General features: G+C 34.5%; 1 protein-coding gene across 1 annotated transcript; it reads right to left on the reverse strand.

Moving 5' to 3' along the window:
* Nucleotides 1-2,085: 2,085 nt before the first annotated feature.
* LOC117238495 (organic cation transporter protein-like) lies at nt 2,086-12,305 on the reverse strand (the record flags this gene model as incomplete). Its single annotated transcript, XM_033503436.1, has 7 exons — nt 2,086-2,266; nt 2,552-2,900; nt 3,525-3,739; nt 3,931-4,043; nt 4,648-4,946; nt 11,010-11,268; nt 12,090-12,305. Coding segments are annotated over 7 exons (1,632 nt in total), but the record flags the coding sequence as incomplete, so codon positions are not given.
* Between the last annotated feature and the right edge of the window lie 6,205 nt (nt 12,306-18,510).

An 18,510-nucleotide genomic window follows, 5' to 3' on the forward strand; every position in this document is an offset into this window, starting at 1 on the left:
GGAGAAATTTCTTGGAAGATTATCTCTGTACTCTTTATGAACATAACGTGAACTTGGCATTATAATATACAGCATGTTGAATGCTGAAATTATCGATTTTATATACAGATTGTCACGACCGTTCGCGGAGAGACGTTGTTGGAATAAACTGTGATTTATAACTTGTTATATCGGTGTCTTATTCAATTCAATAACGCACACAAATACAAAGGAAGGGTATTGCAGATTTATGGAGATTATGGAGAAAGATATTAAATTTGTCAATAAATGCTTTGTTACAGTTGGTACGACCGTTCGCGGAGAGATGCGGTCGCGAGGACGCGTCAGCGAGAGGCGTAAATTCTCGCGACGACTATGTTAATCGACGCCGCGAAATAGTCGTCCCCCTGTTTCGGTTAAGACAACAGAGGTGGTTTAATGAATGTAACACTGTATTAACAGGTTAACATAGAATGATATATTTTACAATAATATGATGAATATGTTACAGAAATTTGACTCGACTTTACGATATCTCTAGATAAATTCGTTTGCTCGTCAGATTTGTCGAAGTGTCACGTTTGACTCGTCAGAAGGAACTGATCCCCTTCGATTATTCCTTTGTCTCATTTGGAAGATGACCCCCACTATGCTCGGGTCACGCCACCGCTCGCGCCTATGATCACGTATGCCTCTTCTTGCGTGAAAAACGTAACGGTCAAAAATCGACGTTTCTAGAGCTCGCTGCTTGGCAACAACTATGCTCTCGTCGATACATTGTATATGATCCGACGGGCAGATAGGGCGGTCTGCCTGCGACACTGTAGGGCCGCGAGCGACGGTTAGAAAATACAGCCTGTGGTAAGCCTCGTGGCGTAACACAGATTTTACGTTAATTTTATTCGAAAGATTTAGATCAAATTTTTCCTTCGAAGAAGATTTTTCTGTCTTCAAAAGCGATTTTCCATCATTAATCGAAATATCATTTTTGCAATGGCTTGCTAGTGGGATTACGTGTTAAAACGTTCAGCTTTAAAGAGGATTATCTCCATCTCGGCGAGACTAGGCTCTCTAAAAATTGATGAATCCTGTACAGACAATATCTATAGTAAGCAACGCGTCGTCAAAACTTCAAAATATTATTACCCCGCTTTTACGTCGCAGATGTCGACAAAAATATTAATGAGATTTCCTAAGATAATCTCATACTTATTTGTATCGTTAATTCAATCGACTAAGGAACAAGTGGTGAAGAACTATTAGCAGAATCCAGGGAAGGTTTTACTGGCAAGTTTTATTACAAAACATCTAAGAACGATTTACATCATAATAAAAATAATCGCGCTATCTCGTCGCGTGACATGCGCACGAGGTCTCTGCGATTGCTAATCGATCTACAAATACTTACACGTACATATGTACAAAACTCGTGGCCATACACCACGTTGTCCATATTATTTTCATCTCGTTAATATATTTTGTATATTTATGATGTTATTATTTTACTAGTATAACGATTATTGCACTATATTCTATAAGATGGAGCTTTTGTACGAACAATTTCAGGAACTTTTATAACAAAGGAAAGTACTAATTTTTAACATTAACTACCCACGACAATTTACGACAATTACTTTAACCTACGTTCTTACTCTAATTTTTATTCGCTCGCCTAATGATTGAATTTTTAATCAATCATTGTTGATGAAAAATTGCGATGATAATTGCATTGCGGATCTTTATGCAAATGCATATTTTCGTGGATACAATAATACAATTGAAAGATTTGATACAATCGAAAGGACTTGGGCAAAAGTATGTTTCTATCCATTAAATATCATCATCAAATATCAGTGCTGTACTTTTGGATATTTTACAAAATTTTGCGTCATACGCATTCTATAAATTTTCGTATCTTCGAATCACCCATAATTGCATAAAAATCCGCTGTTTTGTGATAATGAATATTAATGACGGTGGAATTTAAGATTCCTGGATTCAATAACTTGTCTTACTCTAATACATGTATTGCACGTTTTTGGAAGACTAAAGATTCTTTGCTCGAGATCAACGCGACAAATATTGTACTTCGTGGTGAACGTTTCGCTACAGCCTTTCGACCTCTGTGATCGAGTTTTCGCTTTTCCTCGATTTTATACTCGATCTCCGTAGCATGCTACTCCTTAAAGGTTCGCCGCGAAGCGACGCTCTCATCGAATTCCTCGCACTGCATCTAGAAAATGATCGGAACATGGCGACCGGTGGTGTCTCCTCGTCCTCGCGTTTCCTGTCAAAACATTGCGTTTAAAAATATTGAATCCAATCGCTTAAAGATTTGAATAACTTCCCAACTCGATCCTTCTCTTCTGTTCAAAAGATTTAAAAAGCATTTGAAGAAAGAAGATAGTCCAGTTTTCTTTTGAGAGATTTAACAGATTTTAAGAAGAAAGTAATACGAAAGCATACGAAGATGTAGATCTAACAGAATGCTTGAGAATCTTGAACTTCGAGCTTGAAGATCTGTGAATATCTTTGAAAAAAGGAGACCGAAAGTTCCTTTATGTGATTTTACCTTCCGATACAAGGTACATCCCACATCTTCTGATCTTTTCCAAAATCTTCGCTGTCCTGCAGCGTCTGCGGAAGATCCTTATTCAATGTTTCCGGCAAAAAGAGAGTCAGAAGACCGCCCATAATTCCGAGTGTGCCCAGCACAAGAAGAGGTAGGAACGAGGACACAACATTGAGATAGACTACGAAGGGTGCGAGGATACTAGCAACGTATCCCATTATATGTATCAAAGCTACACCCTGAGCTCTAACCACAGTTGGTAATACTTCAGCCGCATATTGGAGACCGATATTGTATGAAATGTTTATCCAAAATCTACCGAGAATTGCCAGAGAAGCTGTATATATACCTGAAAAAAAATTTTAGCATTAGTTTTTAATTCTAATTTTTCATGAAATAATTTTAGAAAATTTTAAGGAATAAAAAGGGAAGAAATTATTTTATCTGTCTGTAATTTGTCTGGTTGTCTGCAATAGTTGATACAAGCATTTGCTAAGCTTAATATAAGCGTGCTTAGCTCTAAGCTAAGCACAAGCAATAAGCTTCTTATCTATAAAACGTTAATCTAGCCAATTTGAATCTAAGGGATTGTATTATGGATTACGGCTACTGAAAGCCATATAGCACTGCTGGAGCGCTGAAGCCCATCATTTTGAGGACTATTGCCAACGCCCTTTGATATATGCGGAAATACGAAGCGATCTTATGATCAAAGCAGTAGAAGGGGAAATAAAATATCTATACAACGGATACATGATAGGGCTTGGAAACTATTCTAGCAATGTAGCAAATAATCTACAAGCATTTGCATGTTATAAATATTCCAAAATATACATTTTCTTCCTTTCAAAAAGCACAATGTTATACGAATGAAAAATATTCGTCTGATTAAGTCAGAATTATCGACTTAGGTTATTTAGAAGATTGATCAGTAATATAGAAGGGTGAATATATAAAAACGAAATGTACGAACTATTGGAAACGGCAGAAGCCCAGATGCTGAAGATACCAGAAATGACGAGGGAACCACACGCCAGCCATCTTCTGCCCCATCGATCAAGAACGAGCGTGAAGAACGTGTCAGCAGGCAGCTCGGTTGCTGCAGCAATCGTGAACGTAATAAACACGTCCAGGCCTAAATTATCGACGTTTCGTACGTGACCATCGAACACCAAAGAAATCGCCATCCTATATTTCGTAAAACAATTTCATATGATAAAGAAAAGCACGCTATCGTATTTCATGTGAGAAGCAAATTCCTTGCTTCAGAAATGAAGTATTTTTAGACAAAAGATATAAAACTGTTCGTGAGATTTTTACAAGATACAATTCCGATTTTACGTCAATCTATTTGATATCTGTTTAATAGCGATACGAACCAAATAACAATAAATAGAATCGTGATATTCCGTAGTCGTGGCGTTCTAAATAGATCCAACACGGAGTACGTTTTGTCTGCTTCCTCCTCTTTGCAGATTCTGGCACAGGTTTCCTGTTATTAGCAAATTTTTAACTAGTTAATGTCGTTTGTCTGTTTTTCTTACAAATTTATGTGAATCTGTTATGTGTACAAAGATTACGATAAAATCCGGAAGAAAGTTTATGTTATATTTGTATGAGACAATCCTTTCGAAATAGTTTACTTGGACGTTCGCAAATTTTTTCATTTTACTTTATAAAACATCAAACCTCTAAAAGTCGATCATCTCCTTATATCGTACATTAATGTTAATATTGCCATGATCTATTCAGACTGAGCAGTTTCCAAATGTTTAATCTATTTGTATAAAAATTTTCAAAGATAAAAACAATATACAAATTCAATAAATAACATTACAGAAATAGACAATAACAGACAATAACAGAAATTGACAGCAATTTATCGCTGGCAATTTAGGTGATGAATAAGATATAAAATTACTAGGTTGTAAACAAATTTTCATTACGTAAAAGACCCAATTAGACTTCTATTCAAAGAAAATGATTATATGATATGCTTAAAGGCATATAAATTGGTATCTATAGAACGCACATAAAGCAGGAAAGATCATAAAAGTAGAAAATACGGAAAAGATTGCGGTAATCGGTTTATTTACCCGGAATCGTCTATAGATGTCATCGGGCACCTTGGTGCCGTTGATTCGCTCGAATTTACCAAGGATTTTAATGGCCCTGTCTATCTGACCTTGGCTGACCAGCCATCGAGCGCTTTCCGGTATCAACCATGGCGTACCTACGGCTAGAACAAGAGGAACTGAGGTGACAATACAGGTCATCCTCCAGTCGGCCAAATAATAGGCGATCCAGGGTAGAATGCAAGTTGCAAATGTGAAGAATATTGCGATCGACATATTCGCCACGAATGTCCTCCACTTTGGTCCAACGTATTCTAATACTGGAATAAAAAACATAATATTTAGAAGAATCATCTGTGAAAGAAATATTCTGTGAATAAAGAATGGAACAATATATTAGGTTGTCGCAGAAATTTCTTTCGTCTCGTAAGGAGATAATAGACGCATACTATTTTTTGTTTTATATTATTTTATTGAATTATATTCATTGGGACAAAATAGATCATACGTAATTCAATAAAATAATATAAAACGAAAGGAACTTTTGGGGCAACTTAACGCAATATGAAGAAGAAAAATTTGAGTTACAAATATATAAAAAGTAGATATACAATATATAGATTAATTTAACAAACGTGTTTAGTTCTACGATTAAATCGTGTTTAGATCTAATAACAAGGACTTTAATAATTTCCCGATGATTGTTCAAGCCCATTTAAATTTCCGTAAGTGTTTCGATACTTATCGACAAGAATACGTTTCTATTTACGAATTATACAGGGTGGTTGGTAACTGGTGGTACACGCGGAAAGGGGATGATTCTACGTGAAAAAAGAAGTCGAAAATATAGAATAAAAATTTTTCGTTTGAGGCTTTGTTTTCGAGAAAATCGACTTTGAATTTTCGCTCGGTACGCGTGCACTTTATCACGTCTCGTTATAACGGATCTCACTGTAGATCGTTGTCTCAATTGACGTTATTTTTAAAATTTTTAAAAATTTTTAAATTTTTAAATTTTTAAATTTTTAAATTTTTAAATTTTTAAATTTTTAAATTTTTAAATTTTTAAATTTTTAAAATTTTTAAATTTTTAAATTCTATATTTTCGACTTCTTTTTTCGCGTAGAATCACCCCCTTTCCGCTTGTACCACCAATTACCAATCACCCTGTATTTCTTAAAGATACAAAAGGTAGAATCACGCGTAACTAGCAATATCATAAATTAACTGTGAATAAACGGATCGTTAGAGTCAAAGGATCATTTACATAATTCAAACACGAGCGTGTGTTACCTTGTTAAGCTATTTATGGTAGATATTGAAAGATCGATAAGCCTGAGATACATATTTATGTCGAAACGAACATTCTCTACGGAAAGTCGAGTCTAATTCGATGAAAACAATTGACTTCCTGAACGAACATATCGATATATATCCACAGTGCAATGACAAGTAAATATTACTCTATTTTCGTACAAGAAAACAGATTAAAACGATGAGAACTTATCTTGAACAATTGAACTGACCTTCGCGATGAATGAATCTCGCAATTTCACGAATACGTAGACGAAATTAATGTCTGGTGCGTATACGTCCAATAAATTAGAAACGCAAGGTTGTAACTCTTTAATCGCATAACAGGACAAGATGCAATAAACACGTGGAAATATATCATAGTGAACAACGTCTATTTGTAGTTGCCGCAAAATAGGGAGTACTTGCTCTTAATGAAGCAACCGTGTTAGCCACTTAATAGTGGCTTGCTTCTAATCCGGAATCACCTTCAATTAGTTGTAACTAGTGGCTTCCTGATAATTACCGCTCAGTGGTTGTTTCTTTTTTTTTTTTGCTTTATTATAATTGCGATGCTCGAACCATGTTTACCATGGAACTCGCTTCCTTATTTAAGATCACTTTGTACCATTGATTTTTACTTTTCATGCTTCATAATGAACCAATTTATAATTCATAATAAACCAAAATGACGAACGTTCGTTTAAATCACGAGTTTCAGATATTTCTATTCTCTAAAATTACCTGAATTAATTTTTATTAAATAAAATAGCTATAGGATAATTCCACAAATCAGATATTTTGAGCAGATATCTCGGAATTTCCTGTTTAATTCGCCGTAAATTTTCCCAATACGCTCTGGACCTCCTACATATATATAACGTGTCTATACATAACTGTTAATTCATCATTTTCTCGTAATCCTAACAAACAATGCTTAAAAACTTTAACTACATTTTGGATTATTATCTCGCACGAATAAATTTTAAGCTATTAATCGCTTTCCTGAAAATCTGGGTTGGTTATCAGCTTCGGTACGAGACCATCGAGTAACTCCGGTACGCATGAATGGAAATAATCTCCCAGTTATATCCAAATGTTTAATAATTTTCTACATAGAAATTTAATGAAAAATAAGAATAGAAGAACCTCGCATTACAAAAATCAACTTCCATGAAATCTAAATATTATTTATGCTGTCTGTAATTTTCAACATCTTCTTTCGCAAATCATCATCACCATCATCATCATCACCATTGCGACAGCCATTCTAAAATATATGTATCATTAATTTAATAGAAAATAAGAGTAGAAGAACCTCACGTTATAAAAATCAATATTCATAAAACCAACAAAATATCGTTTTTAAATATATGTATCATTCAGTTTGTATTGCCTTTACAACGCGTAGATAGGGCGAGGAGATCTCTTCTGAAGACGAGATATTATTCTCATAGAAAGGATACAGAAAGGAGAAGAAGACGTAAAGAAGCTTCTCTGAGACCACTCGTTTCATCACTTCGCCTCTCAAGGTTTACTGCCTTTAACATTACATTATTCGCGCAGAAAAAGTATTCGCTTTTCTCCCAGCTGTTTCCGTCACCCTGTAATTTCATATCGTGTTACCGTTCGATCAAAAGCGACAACTCATTTATTGTAAACGAAGATTCCGTGCGGCACAGTTAGCAAAGATAAATTACAGACGATCGTATTAATAATAATAATCTGACCGATATCTCGCAATGCGACCAATCGATAAACGCGAGCACCGTCCAACGCAAGGACGTTGTTAACGTTTCGAAACTGATTAACGTTCGTTCTCTTCTTTCTTTTCTTTCGTTTCTTCCTTCTCGCCTGTTGGCTCGTAAAAGTATCTTAGCATTTATAGACATTTTTTATTTATTTATATTTATTATATATGATGGTATCATAATTAGTACAACAAAGTATTATTACGTTTCTGTTATATATTCATGAATATATTGGAATTTCATTAGGATCGTAATAAAGTCATATAATAATTATATCGAATATGACGTCAGAATTATAAATACGGTTATTATAATGCAGAGTTTCAATTAAGTAAATTTAAAAATCTATATACAAGATACAAAATTATTTAGCGTAATTACATATTTCACAGTAATTACAAAAATATTTAATTATAAAAATAGTCAAACATTTATTATATTAATAAATCCCGATATTTGATAACCATTTATTACATGTTTAAGATAACTATTTATGCTGTATATTTGTACTAAATAAATGTTTGCATTAAATATCTCGTAACTTCTATGTGCATCTTCAGAAATGCTTCAAACTTTACCAATATAATCATTACAATACTAATGAAATTTCAGAATGTTTTATATAACACATATTCTACATACATATAAATTTTCTGTGGCAAATATGTAAATGCTTTTATAAACTACTAGGTTTATACGCTTTGCAGTCTCATATTTTCCTCCCACTGTTAGCATTATCTGCAGTTTGTATATGAGTTGTATGAAGTTGATCGAATTCTACGCTTTCAACGAGCTGGTCGAGTGAGGTTCTGCTTGAATAAGTTATAAATCCTGGCAGGAAGAAAGGCACGTGTTATTGATATCGACTGGTTAGCTGGAATGTTGAATAGGAATTTAAAGAACCAACTCAAACTTTATCGATAATAAAATATGGAAAATATGACTGCAAATAATACGTGAAAAATAATGGAAATATTCTATAGGATATTTGAATGTTTATTAGAGAATTTTAATAATAATATGGAACATAAAGAAGAAATTCGATGATACTAAATAATGATGATACTGAAAATTTCAGTGATTTTTATTAATATAAAATTAACATTAATATAAATAAAAACAAAATCTATTATAAATGATATAGACAAACTTTTTAACTAAATATCGTTAGAAAGAAAAGTGACACAAGTATACATACGAAACAATACAAAAAATCCGCATCTATCTAGAGAAATTTGTTATGAATTTCAAAGTCTGTATAAATACGTATACTAATACATAAAGCTTCTAAAGCTCTAAAGTTTTAATGTTTAAAAAAAAGTACAAAAATATTTCTATTAAAATATATATGATATTTTCCACGGTATTTTCTACGCAGTTTCTACAATTAAGGATTTCCTCGTTCCCATCGATTTTTCTCTAGTTGTGAGACCCTCGGATAATCACGTCCCTTTTATTTTATCTTCGCTACGCTCGATTATAAATACGGAACTGAATATAGAATTATTTGCAAATCAATGAATCCGATGATGTAATTTGTTACGCGCTCGAAACGAATTAGTATCACTTATCTTAGTTTCAATCAATACCTTACTTTCTCAAGTCATTGATTAAAATACGATTTACACTCGTACAGATCGGGCCTTCTTTCTCAATATTTCCGTCGAATATTCGTGATCAATCGTTTAATCGACCTTGATAATTAGAATAGAAATAAGAAAATTCGAACGCCAAATCATTAACGAACCAGCCACTTGCTCACGAATCTCGTCAACTTGGCCTTGTTTTGTCGAACAAATTGTAAATTTTTCCAACCTCGGCTTGAGTCATCGATTCAGGGTTAATGCACGCCACCTGAGTTTCTTTGGTCTCGATTTTCACAATTGGAATGCTGTCTGCAGGACAAACTTGCTATTCGATCAAGAAAACTCGTTTCAATGACTCGTCTGATGAACTTTCAATCAGCGTTCTTACGTTTCAACAGAGTCTCTTCAAAGTTTCAAGACAAGGGTCTTAACGCTGTACTTTCAGGGTATAAAATATCTTTCAAGACAGAGACTAGTCTAGATTTTCTCTTCAGTATATTGATATTAGAACAATAACTGGAAAATATATTTCTACAGTATTATAATTGAAATTTTTTCATGTAGAGTTATAATAAAATTTTGTATTATAAATTGCCTGTATTATGGATATCAGACAATGAATTCAGCATGAATTATATCGATCTTATATTAAACAATTTATTAGAATTTTCAATGGAATATTTAAAATGTTACTTGATTGTTTTATATTATTATGTGATATTTTTACAAATTTTAAATAAGTTTGCTAGAAGAAGATGTTCATTTTAATTAAAACCATATACATGTATGTATGTATATATATACATAGATTTATAGTTGTGGAAGCGTTCGTTGTAGAACCATTCATTCGTTACCTTCGCTTTCCGTTGGGAAGTGAAAATTTATGAAAACCCTGGTATGCTATAGTTGTCCAGAAATGAAAAGCAATTTTGAACAACTAATCCTTTGTAATGAGAATATTGTCTCGTTAAAAGAGAAAACAAAATTAATACATAACTGATCGCGAAAACATAATTGATCGCGAGTATAGAGGGAAAATATTAGTATAGAAAATGATTGCGAACTAACTACCTTTAAATATTATAAATATTCAATGGTATATATAAATCCAAATATCTTAAAGTTTCATATTTTTATCTTGCATGAAATTCTTATAAAACAGGAAAATTAATTTTTCTCTGTCTCTCTCCCTCTCTTTGATATAAACGCCGCAGTTAAAAAATAAATATGTATGCCCTCATGTATATTCATATGTATTTAAGCATCTTTCTTCGTAACTTTGAATGGTTTTCAATTTCATTTAAATTGTTGCATGGCAACGTGAGTTCTGTTGCAAAATTCATATACTTGTAGAAACGTCAGTCGTAAATCAAGCATAACAACAGTTTTACAGTATGTTGTAGAGATTACTTTGTTATTTAAACTTAGAGATCTTCCTGCTTACAGTAATTACAAAAAGTAACTGTACACCATCGTATTTAGAACAGCATTTATATATATACCAATTAATTAAGACTAAGTCTTAAGATAAGACTGATTAAAATATTAGCTTTCGTATCATTTGTAATACTTTCATACATGCTTATAAATAATTAATGCTATCAAAATGAAACGTAAAAACTGATTTAAAAAAAAGGAAGAGAGACGCTTCATTGGGAAATAAGGATACATACGTACAAGTACTTTTTGTAGCCACTGTGTGGCTTTCAAACTCAATTCCAGGGCAAAAAAGAAATTATTGAAAAACGGTTACCTAATATGTACATCATAGTGAAGCAATTATCAAAGGCGAATCCAACGAAAAAACGACACAAAGTGAACTGCCAGAAGCTACCCGTGAACGCAGTAGCCACCCCAGCGAGAAATCCCATTAAATTAACTCCGAGCAAAGCTGGTATTCTTCCATATTGATCAGCAACCCATCCAAAAATTAATCCTCCGAAGATAGCGCCGATGAAGAAGATACTTTGAGCTATGGTTGGCAATGTATCATACTGACAAACCCATCCCAGCTGCAACAGAAAACTACAGTCGAATGATTTACTTCTGATCACGATCAGCATCACGGAAATCTTATAGCAATTTCAACGCCTCGATTAAACGAATTTTCGATCAAAGTTTCGAAATTCCTAATGATCTGTCCTTTTTTCTTTGCCTTTGAGGAAAAAAGAAGGAGAAGCTTAAGACCCTGCGCGTTCTCGCGTCCTTCTTCTGGATGCTTCCTACCCCTCGATGAATAATTCTCCTCCTGACGAGCGACGCAAAGTTCATGGAAATCCACTGGAGCAAAAAGTCTTGCAATTTATGTCGAACAAATCTGCGTGTTCGCGCTGTTGCTCGTTATAACGTTTTATTAAAGTTTCTTTTCAATCCGATATTTTCATTTTCAGTTTTATCGCAACCTAGTTTTATCAGCTTTCATAATTCGAAATTTTTTATCCTTTTTTTCTTTAAGTATTTTTATAAATATTTATTCGATTGTATTTTATTTGGCAATGTAACGCTTGAATTTAGAATGTACTCTGTAATTTCACTACATGCACTAATTATTACTGCAATATGTACTAGTAATTCTGTTACGTACTATAATTTTCCTCTGTGGAAATCGACATTGTTAATTTTCCCACTTCTGAACTATCGATCTTTCCACAAACGTTTATTCGACCCTTTTCATCGTTCTTTCTTTCCAAAAATTGTACACTACGCTTATTTTTTATCGAAATAGATCATGCAAATAATCGAATACGACATACACAGTATAAAGGGATTGATTGATAGGAACAGATAAAATATTCAAAAAGCAGGAAATTACAAGTCGAACATTTTCTGTCACCTCGGATGCCACAGACGCATAAGGGACGGTGGTATAATTAAATTCCCATCCTTGTTGGCAATCTTTCGTTGGCCACGATGGGTCCGGTACGTGGCTTCCATTTAGCAAAATTTCCGTGTAATTTACATCGTACATGCTGCATCTCGAGTAACCTTCGCGGTTGACTGGTATCGCCAGCGACAGCCTGAAACGAAGGAGAAGATAACGTAGATTGGTTCACGGTCTTCGATGCCGATGGACGTTCCGACAAGCGAGTAATTAACGTTCTATTTGAAACAAAACACATTGGGAACATTGACAACAAAAAACATTGGGAATCTCGAGTATTTGTTGAGCTAATAATATTGATTGTTAAAGTCGAGTCTGATAAAACGTATTTGATTGGAATTTCATTTAAAGCGAAGAAAGTTATTTTCAATTGTAGCTGGATGTACGTTAATTGCTGTTTTCCTGTCTTTACAAATTACTCATTCCTTTGTTTCATCAGCCTTTTCGATTATTATTGTCTCGTATTATTATTGTCGAGTATTGTCTCGTGGTTATTATCTCAACGCTTTTATCGTGTCAATTTATTGCGTTGTGTTCATACGGGTTTGTAGAATATATAATAAACAATGCAATGAGAAATGAAAATGAGAAAATTTTGAAGAATTATTAAATTAGGTAAATTGAAGGGAAAGAAGTTCTGTGAAGGAACTGGATTGGATCTAAACAGATAATAAAGAAAGATGATCCAAGATTTGCGACCTCCGACGTATGTCGAAAACACTTACTCATTAATAACGAATGTCATTAAGATAATTCAGTGACGGTAATTGCGTCTGTTATTCTGATGAATGTTACATAACGAGATAGGAAGTCGATGTCATGATGACTGGCGCTGTCTGAATCAAATCAACCCTATTCACAACCAGATAATACCGTCAAACGATGTTTACATTATTATAATATGAAATCCAATTTGAAGGCTTCGTGAATTTCTATTATCTTTCAATGAAATTATGAAATAATGGCGCAATTTAATGATAAAGATTATTATTATTTCATTAGGCTTGCTGTATAATTTGCTAGATTGTCTTCAACCAGATAAATATATCAATAATTTTGGCAATGGCTATCATCACATACTTTATCGAAAGAGAGAACATTGGTTCTCTTTGATTTTCGATCGTTGAATCGTCGAAAGAAAACTTCGCAGCTCAGAGAAAGTTCTCCTACAAACACGTACATAGCATAAAAATCGGTAACACGCGGAAGTTCTACAGGAAAAAAATTAAAAAGACTTGCTGAGCAAGGCAAGAACTTTCCAATAGAAGGTGAGCATAATAATAAATAACACTTGTACGGATGCTTGCGGAAGAGTCGTTGACTATATTAAACTAATACTAATTATGAAACAATGTAACAGTAACGGTACTAGTCGTAATTAACATACATCGTTAACATTATCGTGATATCGAAATTTCTTCCCACAAGATCACCGATTAATTGCATCGATTTGCGAAATTCTTAGTGTTCGATGATTATCATAGTCGAGGAAAGGTATTTACAAGATATTAACATCCGCATCTAATCACATCTCGTAGCATCGCGACTTATCACGCGTATCGCCTAACCTTTACATGAATATTGAACGAACGAACACTTCGAACGCATTATGCAAGTGTACGTTACGTTTTTCATTCGCCGGTAAAAGCTTTCAAAAACGAGTTAATGAGCGAATGATACGTGGCATGCGCGAAAGAAACGAATGCTTGCCCATAGAATAGCTGAAAATGATTCGAAAAGTATACTAGCAAAATAACAATAGATTCAGATGATAACTGACCAGTCGACCAGGATTAGTCACAGCCTTTTAACAATTCTATCGATTTTTTGCTACTATTATACTTATTTACTCCAAAGCTAAGATCCTACCTAGGCTAAACTAAACGTTAACTATGACTCACAGTTGGAAAATGCACTTATCTTATACGTAATCATTTATCAATTACTGAGTTCGTTAAGTTCTATTTTTGTTTGCTGAAAGGAAAAAATCTTCCATTAATTAATCATCGCTATATCGTTGTTTGCTATTGTCTTTCGTCCGATCGACAATCATTTACCCATTCCATCGTTGTAGAACTCTTCATTTCTGGTTCCCATAATCTGGTATTTAATATCATCGAATTTATTTTGAAGCACGTGCACGTGCCAAAAAATTAGGTCACGGAAGTTTTATGCATTTCTGTGAAATCTGAAAGGGCAAAATTGCAAAGTACACGTGTAACACGTGGAAATATATAAAACATCGGAAAGTAGCACGCTTTGTAACGTTTAATCGAGGTAAAACAATTTTTTATCCAGCTTCTAGTTTTTTCTTTCGCTTCCTTTATATTCTGAAAAATATGCGTAAAAATCCGCAGGCTACGTATTATGACGTAAACGGAATGGAACGAATCAATAATAGAATAAATTAAATAATATTAATATTAAAATATTAAATAATATTAATATTAAAATATTAAATAATATTAATATTAAAATATTAAATAATATTAATATTAAAATATTAAATAATATTAATATTAAAATATTAAATAATATTAATATTAAAATATTAAATAATATTAATATTAAAATATTAAACAATATTAATATTAATATAAAAATTATAATAATAATAATGGATAATAAAAGAAATTAAGGACAATGGAACACATATTCGATTTATACTAAATATCCGCGGCTGTCCTGATATTTATTGCCAGTCGCGTACATACGTTCAAGTTATAATTTCTAATACCATTAGAAAGTTAGGAGAATTTTAATCGAGAACGAGCTCTATACCCTTTGAATGTAATTTGTTCGTCACTTAATCGCTGCACGCGGTAAACACTAACGAGCAGCTCTTAAACAAAAGTATTTGTACGTTATGGTCAACAACGGGGTGACTAGTTATTAGCGCGTTCTCCTGTTTCATTGAAATTTTAATTGCATCAACGTAGTACGTTCTATGGTCGACGTCTTAACATAATTGTACGGATCGAATGTCTTTACGTAAAACTGTCCCGTGCATGTTGACGATTCGCGGCCAATCAACGATATCAGGCCGAATGTTGCGTGCTCAACGCTATTTTTTCGCGTTCACGCTCTCATTGTTTGCGCGAAGGTTCAACGCGTTCGCGCGGCGTACGCGATAATACGCGCTCCGGGAATTTGATGCAAGGAGCATTGTGCGAGCGCATCACGTTGCGACACCACATCCTTTGCCTCTCTCGAAACGTCTTAATAACGAATTATGGTGCAATCGAACCATGCGCGTATAGCAAAAAGCAATCGTTTCTAGCCGTTCACTTTGAACACCGCGAAGGTTAATTTGGCAACTACATATATATCCATGTATCGTGTTTCTAACGATTGCCAAATGCTATTTTCATGCATATAGTGATGCCATCCTTTTGTTACGAAGGATTAGCATCAGAGAAATTTTCGGCTTATTACGCATATTGAAAATGTAACGTAAGATTCATCTTTTTTTTCAGCAAATATGCAGAGATACGCACAGGTGCGTTTGAGTATTAGAACACCTACTGGTTACATTTATTGGAACGCTCTAGCGGATTTTACGCTGTAAAACATACGACGTGAATGAAAGTTCGGATTTATAATAAAATAAGCAGAAGATACATTGGGAAAAAGGATCTCAGCAAGACGATAGTATTAGGACAGCGTTAGGAAACGGTAGGCCAAGAAAAGCCGGTCGAAAGATGATTCGTAGAACTAAAGGAAAGTGTTGAGATATTGATCCGTTTCATAGCGCCGATGCGAGCGAAAAGCGAACTAAAAATTGCGCGTTTAAGCACTAAAATGTCTATATACTATCACGAAACTACGAAATATTACTAATCTTCTATTTACAACAAAGCTCGTAAGTCTCGTGACCAATTTACACGAAAAAAGATCGAGTTAGGGACACGATAACGCGTTAATGAAACTTCTAATCCCTAAATCTCTAGAGAGAAATCCTTAAAAGCTGTAGATCCTTAATAAACAATTTACCGATTACGACGATAAGTCCCCTGATGCTTGTAACCAATTTTACACAGAAAACGGATCACCAAAGTTGCAAGACTTTCGAGTTGGAGGGAATGACGCGTTAACGAGAGCGTCGCGACGTATAATGTTTACAAAGTTTGCGTGGAAATTAGCACGATCAGGAATAAGCTGGATCGTTGTCACCGTTTAGGATCGTGTTTCCGAGATGAAAGAAACAGCTACTATTATGCAATCGATCGTTTCGAACTAGTAAACGGCGTAGCGAAATAAAACTCGGTATAAGTCTTAACATACGTTCACTAGCAGGAACGTGTTTTATTGAAACTTTTACGACTCGCTACCGGCTGCTCCAGCCGTTGCATTATTTGAATAACATCGAAGGTTGTTGACCTAGCAACCGAACGAAGGTGCGATCCAATTGGATGTGGATGTAATTACACCTTGAAATACCTTTCGTCATCGAGCATTTCCAATTCCCCGCCGAGTGTCCTCCATTTTTGCGCTTAGTCTTTACGCTCGATATCGTCGCGATTTGCAAGCACTCGCTAGCAACAGAATGTGCGATCGTCGTCGCGCGTCGCCGTTTCGACAGAATTAACGTCGTTGGAATCTCACAACGATTGAGAAACCGCATATTTACTTCGCGCGAAAACCACGATGAACGAGTTATGTCTCGTTCGGGCTAATTTCTTTGAAGTAATCAATGTGTCGATTTTTAATTTATGCTTCAAATATGTAATATCGGAAAATAAGGATAGAAATTTTTTTCCGATTACTTACAATTTATTAATATTAAATTGAATATACAAATATAAATTGGACAGAGAACGATATTTATTTAACGGAAACTAAATGCAATACTCGTATCTATATCAAATAACTTTACAGTTATTTGATCACTCTCGTCACAACGAATCTAACTCTATCAATTCTCACGACTCTACTCTTCGACGACTCAATTAGCTCTGATCTTCGCCACGCTTCGAACCCTTAGGAGTAGATCGACCAGGTTTGCACGCTCTGTTCAACCTGGCAACCAGCACAGATCTCGCACCGGATATAGGCAGATTCATCTGTCGAGCTTACTCCTCAGCTCCTCCAGCGTCAAATCCTCTTCACCCGACAATCGTTCGTCGTTCTACGATATTACAGTATATATAGAATAAGAATATATATAGAGTATATATAAGTACCAAAAATACATCCTAAGACGTGTATGCGATCTATGCTGTATGGGACGTGTTATAAATGGTTTCCGCCACTCAACCGCATTTGAATTTGTGAACACGATCGAACAATTGACACGAATTATTAATTCCCGTCTCTACTCTAGTAACGATTTGCTTTGGAACGAGGTCGAATCGTTCTGATTCCGCGCATGATTAACAAATAGTTACAGAGGACATCAATTACTTGGATGGTGTTCGCCATTTCAACGTAGCATCGATGACATCCGGTAATTGGACTCAAAGTGATTTGCTTAAACCGATTAATTTGATCAAACCAACCAATTACTTTAATTAATGCAAGCTGTACTCGAGATTCGCGCATCTTGTGTATACACACCGGGTCAGATAAAAGTTTTCATTCATCCCAGTAGAACTTTCGTAGTCCTTGAGGACGAGTGTCGCTTCTCGTGCATCTAAAGTTTCGTTCAAATTAGCCGATTTATTTGAATTCGATCGACTGGAAACCTCTTTGTCACTGTGAATTTGTTACTTAATTGATACTCTTATACGCCTTTGTCCTTTAAGGTCTTACATCCATTTTTAATTAGTCAAGTCGTTTGACTTTTCACAAGTATTTTGAAACTATTTTACTAGCGCGAATCTACTTTTTTTACTTGAGATTATCTGCTATTTTTTATTGAAATGTATATGTACGTATATACACTTTTGAATTTTAGCCTTCTATTATTCTTATATCCTTTAAACGTCATTTCAAGCTTCAAGCGACTTTAACTCAAATAGCTCGATTTCAAGTTCTAACGTATACTGTAAAGCACACTTGCGAAGTGAAACAGTAAACACGATATGAAAACTCTCTCCCCAGTAAGAAATCGAATATCCAATTTCAATCGTGCTTCATCGATGAAGCATCAATGCTACGTAAAAGCATCGTGGCAGCCGCAATGCGGATCCGTTGAACAAAAATTTCCTGGCGCGATCGTTTTCGTAACGCTATTAGCCGTTTCAGTATCAGGGATGTTTTAAAAATCCGTATCGGATTGTCGAAACATACCGTTCAACGCGTTCACGCTTCACTTCATCAGCTATATCAGAAACGTTACACTAAAGAGTCAAAAGGTTGCCAAATATTCGTGCTTTACCTTTTGTTTGTGTGACGTTCTGTAATTGGTTTTCCAATTCAAGAGGTAATTTAT

The sequence above is a fragment of the Bombus vosnesenskii genome, unplaced genomic scaffold, assembly GCF_011952255.1.
Source record: "Bombus vosnesenskii isolate JDL3184/JDL3185 unplaced genomic scaffold, Bvos_JDL3184-5_v1.1 scf7180000013524, whole genome shotgun sequence".
Taxonomy (NCBI): domain Eukaryota; kingdom Metazoa; phylum Arthropoda; class Insecta; order Hymenoptera; family Apidae; genus Bombus; species Bombus vosnesenskii.